Below are 10,315 nucleotides of genomic sequence, written 5' to 3' on the forward strand. Positions count from 1 at the left end.
GGGAATTGTAGTCCATAACATCTGGAGTGCCAAAGGTTCACCACCATGGACCTAGGAAGAAACAAAGCAGGAACGGAAAGCCTGAAGCAGTGGTGGGATCCAAAAAATTTAATATCAGGTTCCAATGGTGGTGGGATTCAAACAGTGGCGTAGCGCCAATGGGGCTGGGCGGGGCTGTGGCAAGGGCGCAGGGCACGTGCGCCCCTGGTGCCGTTCCCTTTTTCTTGGCTATTACTGTAGCCATTTTTGCTAAGGGCAAAAGCTATTGGCTGCAGAAAAGAGACAAGTTAGGGATTGTCTGCCAATTCCCATCTCGCTCTGAAATGAAGGTAAGTGTGTGGGGGTGGGGGTGGGCGCGTGAGGTGGGGGGTAGGGGTGGGGTACCAGGGGGGAAGGAGGGCCGCAGGGGGCCGATTTTGCATTTCTCACTTGACGAGATTTATTGTACCCAGGGACAGAGATTACCCCCTTGTCCCTAGTGGAGTTAATCATTAACAACCGGTTCTCTGAACTGAGAAAATTTTAATAACCGGTTCGACTGAATAGGTGCGAATAGGCTGCATCCCACCTCTGGCCTGAAGCCTCTGACAAAGGAGGATGGAGAAGCGGGAAGATAAGAACCTTTGGCTGTACTTTATTTTGGCCACCTCTCTCAATCTGTTTTCAGAGGTCGGGATTCTGAAAAGATGGAGGGCTGCGTCCTACAGTAGAACTGAGGCAGAATGTACCTAGATGGGAGACCATCAGAGGCGGAGCAAGGGAAAATGGTGCCCGGGGCAAAACCTTGCTGTGAGACAAGGGGCGTTTCCCCACTCACCAGGATCTCCCCTACGCCGCGCGCTGCTCTCAGCGCACGGCATCCCTGGCGCGCGCCCGGGCGTCCCCACAAGCATGGAGTCATCAAAAGGCGCCGTTTACAAGAGCACCAGGGATGCTGCGCGCTGAGGGGGCGCGACAGCGGCAGCGTCGGGGCGGCTGCGCTGTCACCGCCCCTGTCGTGGGGAGTGCCAGGGGACCCCGCGCTACTTGAGGAGAGTAGCACGGGGCTTAAGGTAAGTGGGGAAAGGCCCAAGGCGAGGTGGGCCAGGAGCAGGTGGCCACATGGGAACCTCTGGCTTGTTTCCTTTTGCTCTGTGAAGGCAGTAACTTCCTCATCTTTTGGGCCAGCCAAGCCCACCTTATCTCTGGCTTGGCTTCGGAGACGGAGCTGCTTGAGAATGCTGCTAACGATTTCACCCTGCTGGGGTCCTGGGAGGGGGGGGGGGGGCTGCAGGGATGTTCAAAGAACAGGTATTATCCAAGAAACGTGGTGGAACTCAGCTCCAGCAAAGCCAGCAGGCACGCGGTTCGTGAAATCCTGCCAATTAACTCATTTCTGAACCCAAGAGTCTGGTCGTTGCAGGGGTCGACAAATCTGGACAGCTTGGTCTGTTCAGATCTCAGAAGCTAAGCTGGGTTGGCCCCGTTCGTATTTGGAGGGGAGGCTGCCAAGAAACGGCAGGGTTGCTCTGCAAGGGATGGCACTGGCAAACCACCAGTTTGTCTGACCTGACCCAAATGGTCCGGACTAGCCTGACCTGGTCAGATCTTACGAAGCGAAGCAGGGTCAGCCCTGCTTAACAGTTGGGCGGGGAGCGGTTGCTCTGTTGAGCTCCTCCAACTTTTAAGATAAGTTTTAAACTTTTTTTTGACCCTGCTTAGTTTTTATCTCTCGGCATATCCTTTTATTATCCTTTTTTATTATTGAAAATGTTTTACTGTTTAAAGGGCAGAGCCTGTTAATGCTCGCTTGGGGAGTTGAGCACTCTCCCAGCTGTTTTTCACAGCCTTGTTAGGACTGTATTGGTTGAAATGACTGCGTTTTTAAGGAGTTTGGTTTGTTGATAAACCGAGACGCTGTAACCTGCCATTTTTAAAGATTGTTTTCAAACGTTTGGATGGGAGATCACCAGTTCCAGGGTTGCTACACTGAGGCAGGCAGCGCCAAACATCCCCTGAACTTCTCTTGCCTTGAAAACCCTACATGCAGTGGTGGGATCTAAAAATTTTAGTAACAGGTTCCCATGGTGGTGGGATTCAAACTGTGGCATAGCGCCAATGGGGCTGGGCGGGGCACGACGGAGGCGTGGCCGGGCATTCCAGGGGCGGGGCATTCCTGGGCGGGGCTGTGGCAAGGACGCAGCCACTGCGCCGGTCCTTCGGCGGGAAACGAATGCACTCAGGCGCAGGCTGTCACGCACGCCGGTTCACCTCCTGCTAGACTGCTTCCAGTTCTGCGCGCTACTGCTGAGAGGGGCGTAACTAAGGCCAAAATCACGTGGCAAAATCACCAATTAGCAACCCCCTACTCTTGGGAACCTGTGAGAACCTGCTGGATCCCAACTCTGCCTACAAGGTTGCCGTTGTCAGATATGGCCGGATTGGCCCAAACCAAAAAAAACCCCAAGCAAAATCTGATATTATGAGAACTGTGTTTTGATTGGTTTTTCGATTCAAGCTTGTAACCTCAGTCAATGTGAGTGCATCCACTGACATTTTATCTTCCTCTATCGGGTCGGATCAGAAAGCCCCCCCCCCTCACAACAATAGAGGGGATTGTCATCCGATTTGGAATAGAAAACGCCCCCGCCTTGGGGACGTGTTGACTTACCAAGCGTCGCCGCTGTTCCCGCCGCTGTCTCCGAAGATAAGATGTCGCAGGACACAGCCTTGGACGGCGGCCAGGACCCCGCACGGTCCCCCCTAGACGGAGGGGTCATGAGAAGGAGAAAGGCAAACAGAGGGGGTTGTTTGAGGCTAGTATTTGGCATTCCAGAGAGCCAGATCCCATTTGTTTCTTCTCTGTTTTGACCATAAGATTACATGCATTTCCACTGCTGCATTCATAACAGTAAGTGTGGTCTTCATCCCTTCCCATTTCCCTGAGAAAAACCCCCAGTGTACGCAAGCCGCGATAACATCACGGGGGACGGACGCCGTTGCTTTTGTCCTGCTTTCGAGAAAGAAAACAACCTCCCAATTTCCTGGCGGCCAAATCACCTGAGCAAATGTCACCGAGGGCAGGGTTTTCTGCAGCGTGCCCGAAGGCCTACCGCTCCGGCCCTGCCTGGATTTTGTTTAGAAGTTCGGCCAATTTCAGCGGGAACTGATGTTAGAGGGAGGGGGGCTTTGGATTTCATTCTGGAGCGCTGACTGGAACAATTCCTGGATGACATCTGCAGAAAGTGTTTTGGGCAATGGGCTTGGCGGTTGAACATCTGTTTGGCATTGAAGGTTTCAGGTTCGGTGGGATAACATGGATGCGTGGAGTTCCTGCATTAGCCTTGCCGGTTCTTTGAATTATGTTCTGGTTCCTCGGTTAGGCCTGGAGGCCCCAAGAAGCATGGCGTATCTAGGGTGGGACAAGCCAGGGTGTGTGCCCCAGGCAAGACAGGAAGCCTCAGCGCCTTCTCGCCAGGGTGCGCCCTGCTAGCCTCTATCTTCTACCAGGCATAGGGCATTTCCCCACTTACCTTTGCTGCCCTTTGCTGCGCGCTACTCTCGGCGCGCGGCATCTCTGGCACGCGCCCGGGCGTCCCCATGAGCGTGGGGTCATCAAAAGGTGCCGTTTCTAGCAGCGCCAGGGATGCCGCACGCTGAGGGGGCACGAGAGCGGAAGCGTCGGGCCGGCTGCATTGTCGCCGCCCCTGTAGTGGGGAGTGCCACGGGACCCCACGCTACTTGAGGAGAGTAGCACGGGGCTTAAGGTAAGTGGGGAAAGGGCCATAGACAGCTTTAAAAGTCAGATTCGCAGAGATCTGTCAGTGGCTACTAGCTCCGACAACTAAGGGGAGAGCCTCCATGTACAGAGGCAGTCAACCTTTGACTCCCAGTGCCAAGAGGCAGAATGGGCCTCTGTGCCCTGTCGTTGGCTCTCCAGGGAAACTGCTTGGTCACTCTGTGACATACGATGTTGGACTAGATGGACCATTGGCTGGAGCCAGAGGGCCTCTTCTGAAGTTCTAATGTTGTCGGTGGCATCGGACCCCACCAGTGGGAATGTGCCCGGCCTCCTTATGTGCAACAGCTGTATCTTCCCCACCAAATCATGTGCAACCCTTATTCAATCCCCCCCAAGTCTACTTGTGCACCACCCCTGTTAATTCCAATGAGCCGTAGCCCCAAAAAGAAGAAGAAGAGTTTGGATTTATATCCCCCTTTCTCTCCTGTAAGGAGACTCAAAGGGGCTGACTATCTCCTTTCCCTTCCCCCCTCACAACAAACACCCTGTGAGGTAGGTGGGGTTGAGAGAGCTCCAAAGAACTGTGACTAGCCCAAGGTCACCCAGCTGGCATGTGTTCGAGTGCACAAGCTAATCTAGTTCCCCAGATAAGCCTCCACAGCTCAAGTGGCAGAGCGGGGGATCAAACCCGGTTCTCCAGATTAGAGTGTGCCTGCTCTTAACCACGACACCACACCGGCATAAAAAGTGTCCCGACGTTTGTCCAAAGTCCTCCGCCGCCATGCTAGAGCATTACCTTTCTTTGCACGATGCCATACTTGAGCTCCGGCACATCGCTGAAAACGAAGCTCTGAATTTTCCACTCCTCGCTGAAGCAGCCGAGGCTGGAGCCGAACAATAAGATTTTCAGGTCCTTAATTAAGAGGAAATAGAAAGGGGGGAGGGGGGCAGCATGAGTGAAAAGGGAAGGGGAGAGAACACCCTCCCTCCCAGTCTCTGTGTACGAAAGGAAGGCAAATGGAGATCTATTTTTACAGCGCTTTTCCAAGAAGAAAGGAGAAACGTGATAGCGCCGCATCTCAGCCCGCTGCTCCGCTCTTTTAATTCCCTGTTTTGTAAATACTGTACGTCGCTGGATTATTCACTCGAGTCAGCTTTTCCTTTCCTGACAATGTTCCCTTGGCGTAAACCGTTCTGTGTCAGGGCCACTATGCGGGTTTTCTGCCTGGGGTGGGGAGGGGGCTCCGAGCACCCTAAATCATTTTCAGGAAGCCCACGTCAGGCCTAATCACAAGGCAAAGAGAAGGTCGTTGGGTTTCTGCGAGAGGCCAGTAACATAATAAAGCTGCAAACTGCTCTTTCCAGAAGCCAGACGGTTCTGCCCCCGTCTGCTCCTGAATGTTTGTCTTAATTGGCATTTTTAATTCAATTTGTATTGTTTTTCTTCATTCCTCTGTCAGGGGTAAATAGTTCTCCACGGCCAGTCCTGTACGTAGGCTGTTTTCCAGCTCTGTGAAATGACAGGCCATTAGCTTGCTTTATCTAATCACTGGTGTGCAGAGCGGGTAACCAGCCCTCGCTTTTGAGGATATGCCTTGTACTTGGCCCATCGTGCCATGTGTGGTGTTTCCTGGATGGTTTCCAAACCAGGAAGTAGGTTGGGACCCAGAATTATAACTGACCTCCAAACAGCAGAGATCAGAAGAAGAGTTTGGATTTATATCCCACCTTTCTCTCCTGTAAGGAGACTCAAGGTGGCTTACAAGCTCCTTTCCGTTCCTCTCCCCACAACAGACACCCTGTGAGGCAGGTGGGGCTAAGAGAGTTCTGAGAGAACTGTGACTAGCCCCAGGTCATGCAGCAGGAAATGCAGGAGTGCAGAAACACATCTGGTTCACCAGGTAAGCCTCTGCCACTCAGGTGGAGGAGTGGGGAATTCAATCCAGTTCCTCCAGATTAGAATCCACCTGCTCTTTACCATTACACAACACTGGCTCTCAGTTCCCCTGGATAAAACAACTGCTTTGGAGGGTGGACTCTGTGGCATTGTACTAGGATTCCCAACCTCCAGGTAGATCCTGGAGAGTGCTTGGTAACACCACTGATCTCCAGACTACAGAAAGCAGTTCCTTCAGAGGAGCTGGCCGACTTGGGGTGTGGACTCTGGCATTTTACTAGGATTAACAACGATGATTTGGGCATAGCCTGCACACAAGGCAACAACCAGCAAAATCATTACGCCCAGGCTACAAAAATAAGCAAAAAAGTTGCTAACAAACGTGCAAATTTATTCTAGCAATGAACAGAAATGAAACGCAAGGATCAAAGTCCTATGTGAGACTACCCACTACCGTCTTAGCCAGGTTTCAGAACACAAACTATCCAGGTTTGAGGGACGACCTCCCCATTGCTTGCGTGGCAGATTCTGTTTCTGGCGCTCGTTCTCCCCGTTAATCCGCGTTCCGGCAGGACCTGGTTGCAAGTGGCACAGACCCCATTAAAACAGTTCAGCGCCGATCCGAGGGGAGGGATGAGGGTTGAAACCCTGACTTGTTTCCCACCCTGGAGTGTGACGCAGAATTTGGGCAACCAATCAGCACTGCGATGCACACGTAGCCTTTCCTTGATTTCATTTCCACTTTTGCGATCGGCCAGCAGAAGGGGATGTAAACATTAAGCAGTCAAACGTGTAACTTTGAATCATTCCTGATTTACACAGGTAACGATTAACTGTTTGCACAGCTAAACAGTTAAACGTTAAACTTTTACACGCTGGTGTTTTTTTATCACCTCCCTACAATGTACGTTTCCGCAGTGGGAAAAGGTCCCGCCCCATCAAGGCACGCCAGCCAATTGGGGAGAGCGGTGAAGCGAGCTAGCCTGGTAGTGGGGATTGCTAAGAGTCCTGCAACTGGGCGTGTCTGCTCTGTGCTTGCTGCGGTGGGGAGGGAGAAACTCCGATGAAGAGGGTTTCACACAGTTTCACAATGAACAGGTTTGGATCTGCGTGCAAATTTCAAGTGGGGATTCGACCTCTGTGGCCAAAACGCTAGTCTCACACCACCATTGTGCAAATACCAAAAAGAAAGAAAAAGTCCAGATAGTCCAATATGCAGATTAGCTCCCCGGTGCACATTTGCAAGTGGATTTTGCTACTTTGCACAGTAAAATCCAGCTGCAAAAGTGCACTGAAAGTGGATTGAAAGTACGTTATTCTCCATGTGTGGGAGAGGCCTGTGATTGTACCGTTCTACTCCTGTGTTGGTTGCAACAGCTACCATTTGTATGGGATGTCGCATCACTTACTCTGGCTAGACAAAAGTCAATAGGTTTTGACTTCAGTTGGAGCACAACCATCGCGGATGGATCAGAGATCTTGGAAACCTCCACAGCAGGTACTTCGTCCTCGACGTCAACTGCAGGTTGGGGAGAGGGAGAACACGGTATTTCGAATCCAAACGGACAAAGTGTTGGCATGTCATATACCTGACGTCATTGTGATCAAGGACAAGAAAGTGACCATCATCGACATAGCAGTACCCGGTGACAGCAGGGTCATTGAAAAAAACACGAGAAGGTCACGATTTGAAAATCGAGCTTCAGCGTCTATGGCACAAACCAGCTGTGGTTGTCCCAGTGGTAATCGGCGTCCTGGGCGCCATCCTGAAAACACTCGGGCAGAACTTGAAACATCTTCGAATCGACAAAATCAACATCTGCCAGATTCAGAAAGCAGCCCTGCTGGGATCCGCAGGAATACTACGCGGGTACATTACAACATCCCAGGCCTCTGGGTGAGGGTCAAATTGTAATGAAAGGCCAGCAACCAGCTCAAGAACTGGCAGCTGTGAACTCAACCATATTAAAGTGGGTGTAATCAGTGGTGGGATCCAAAAATTTCAGTAACAGGTTCCCATGGTGGTGGGATTCAAACTGTGGTGTAGCGCCAATGGGGCTGGGCAGAACACGACGGGGGCGTGACTGGGCATTCCGGGGCGGGGCATTGCTGGGCTGGGCTGTGGCAAGGATGCAGCCACTGCGCCGGTCCTTGAGCAAGAAACGAATGCACGCAGGCGCAGGCTGCCACGCACGCCGGTGCACCTCCTGCTAGACTGCTTCCAGTTCTGCGCGCTACTGCTGAGAGGAGGGGCGTAACTAAGACAAAAATCACATGGCAAAATCACCAATTAGTAACCCCCTCTCGGCACACACAAATAATTAGTAACCTACTCTCGGGAACCTGTGAGAACCTGCTGGATCCCACCTCTGGGTGTAATGTTGAGGGTTTTGCCCTGGGTCAGAAAAGTTTAATGGACACACGTTTAAATTTTCAGGTGAGCGGATTTAGGCCAAGCACTAGGCAAAAAATTTTTAGCTTTACCAATGAAGGGAAATTGTCCGGGGAGATTGTGGGACCTCATTTCACGGAGCTTTCCCTGAAAAGTGACATCAAGCCCAAAGCTGCTCCAGAAAAACCTGGGAAGAGTGTGAGACCACGTACCTAGCTCCAAAGCCTCCTCCCCGCAGCTGCCTTGACTGGAAATGGACGCCAGAGTCTTTCTGGATTGAAAACAAATTAAGCAACAAATTACCACAAAAAGACCCCACCACCACACTGGACACTTTATTGAAGGTTATTGAAGGGCCATGGTGGAAGAAGGGGCTAGAGCCCTAATGGTAAGGGCAAGTCTGTCATGAATCCTTTTCAGGAAAACGTCGGCCCTGCGGTCTGCGGCATCCCTTAGGGAACCCTCCCCGTCCTTGGTGACTAATCCACCAGATTGGAGGGCAACCACAGGTGCATCAATTAGGGGAGTTTTAATGATGTTATGTATGTGTTCGGGCAGTATATATAGACTCTTGAGATGTGACGGGCAACTCTTACTAGCCTCCAGATTCACCCATTGCTTTTTTAAATTCTTTTCAAAGTACTCGGGTAGTGGAAAAGCTTCTGGGACATCCTCCGTCTGGGGGAAAATTTTTGTGGCCCCTTTAGGGACACCTTTAACTGTTCTCTTGGAGGATGGGAGACCCTCAGGGTCCTCAGCGTCTGCTGAATCCTGGAGTTCTAAAGTGGAAATAGTTTTTGACATAATCAAGGCTAAATCCTCCTTTCTAAAAAATCTGATAAGTTTTTCTTTTGGCTCAGCGATGTCCTCCTCCCCTTCAGAGAAATGCTCTGAGGAATGTCCCACTTCCACCTCACTGAATTCCTCCTCCCCATATTCATTAAGGGGATCTCTATAAGTGGAGGTGGAGGGCTGGGGGATGGTGGGGGAATTGGAAGAAGAGCTAGATGAACGTCTGCGTCTACCACCCCTCCTAGAACGGGACCTGCGTCTCCCTCTGCGTCTACTTTCTTTTTTCTTGTCATGGAGGGAGATCTCTTCCCTCATTGCAGCCCTGAACATACTCATTAGCTCGGGAGCAGGCATGCTAGCCCAGGATGCAGGGTCTGAAAGGGTTGGAGCAGGTTCGCGCTGGGGACTTCCCTCCCCCACCGGGCCCCTCTGATCTTGCCTGAGTCGCGAAGATCTATGAGGAGACTGCCGGGAGGCCGTTTGATCATCCGCTCGCTCCTGGGTCCCGCGACGCTCCCCCGCGCCACCGCCGCTGGCGTGGCTAACACTTAAAAATTGGGAGCGTGGGGGGGAGTGCGGAGCTACACCTTCCGCGGCCCGGACTGGGACGCTGGTGCTCCTGCGCCTTGGCATAGCCCGGGAGGGCTCTAGGCGCGATTTCTTGGCGGCAGGGGCTTTGTTCTTTCCGGCCTGCGCCATCTCCTGCGGGGGCGCCGAAGCCGCCGCCGCCGCCGCCGCCGCCTTCGATGCGGCAGAAGAAGAAGTGGACGGAGCCTCAGCCGAGGACTCCTGACTGTTGCTCTTCTGATGCCCCCTTCGGGTTGCTGCCCGAGTGCCCTCTGCCGCGGTCTTGCCAAAAGACTCAGGCGGGGGTGAGAAGGAGCGAGCGTAGATTCCATGGGCGGCCATTTTAAGGCGGCCCGTTAAGGTGGGAAAAACTGACAGTTGGAAAAAACTGACAGGCTGATTCACAAACTGACAGGCTGATTCACAAGAGGACAGGAGCCGACAGAAACAGACACACAGAACACACGTGAGAATAGAAGTAAGCTGAGAGAAATAAGGTAGAAATAAGGTAGAAATAAGGTAGAGAAATACAAGTAGCTTGGAGCCCTCTCACAAGCACTGCGCTCCCTGCTAGGCAGGAAGTAATACTGGGGATCTAAGATGGATTCCAGCCTCTACAGGAAGTGACATCATTTAGTCCTGCCTCCCTGAGTATAGGTTGGAAATCACCCAATCCAAGATGCCCGAGATCGCCTCCAGGAGAAGGCGCTGCCTGTCCAGGGACTATTATCTATGTAATTGAGGTGCGTTCCCAATTCAATGTACCCCGTATATACCGGCGTATAAGACGACTGGGCGTATAAGACGACCCCCCCACTTTTCCAGTTAAAATATAGAGTTTGGGATATACTCGCTGTATAAGACTACGTCAAATGCTTATGACATGCAGCTGCTGGACATCTCTAGGAGAACTCCAAAGAATCGTGCCCCGAACAACTTGGGGGAA

At 52.1% G+C, this 10,315-nt stretch overlaps 1 protein-coding gene across 1 annotated transcript; it reads right to left on the bottom strand.

The window, feature by feature from the left end:
• Positions 1–2,650: 2,650 nt before the first annotated feature.
• LOC125424940 (probable ubiquitin carboxyl-terminal hydrolase MINDY-4) lies at positions 2,651–9,501 on the bottom strand (the record flags this gene model as incomplete). Its single annotated transcript, XM_048482375.1, has 5 exons — positions 9,242–9,501; positions 8,223–8,281; positions 7,028–7,137; positions 4,518–4,634; positions 2,651–2,742 (listed from the first exon to the last, which is right to left on the bottom strand). Coding segments are annotated over exons 1-5 (638 nt in total), but the record flags the coding sequence as incomplete, so codon positions are not given.
• Between the last annotated feature and the right edge of the window lie 814 nt (positions 9,502–10,315).

The sequence above is a fragment of the Sphaerodactylus townsendi genome, unplaced genomic scaffold (assembly GCF_021028975.2).
Source record: "Sphaerodactylus townsendi isolate TG3544 unplaced genomic scaffold, MPM_Stown_v2.3 scaffold_1542, whole genome shotgun sequence".
Classification (NCBI taxonomy): Eukaryota; Metazoa; Chordata; class Lepidosauria; order Squamata; family Sphaerodactylidae; genus Sphaerodactylus; species Sphaerodactylus townsendi.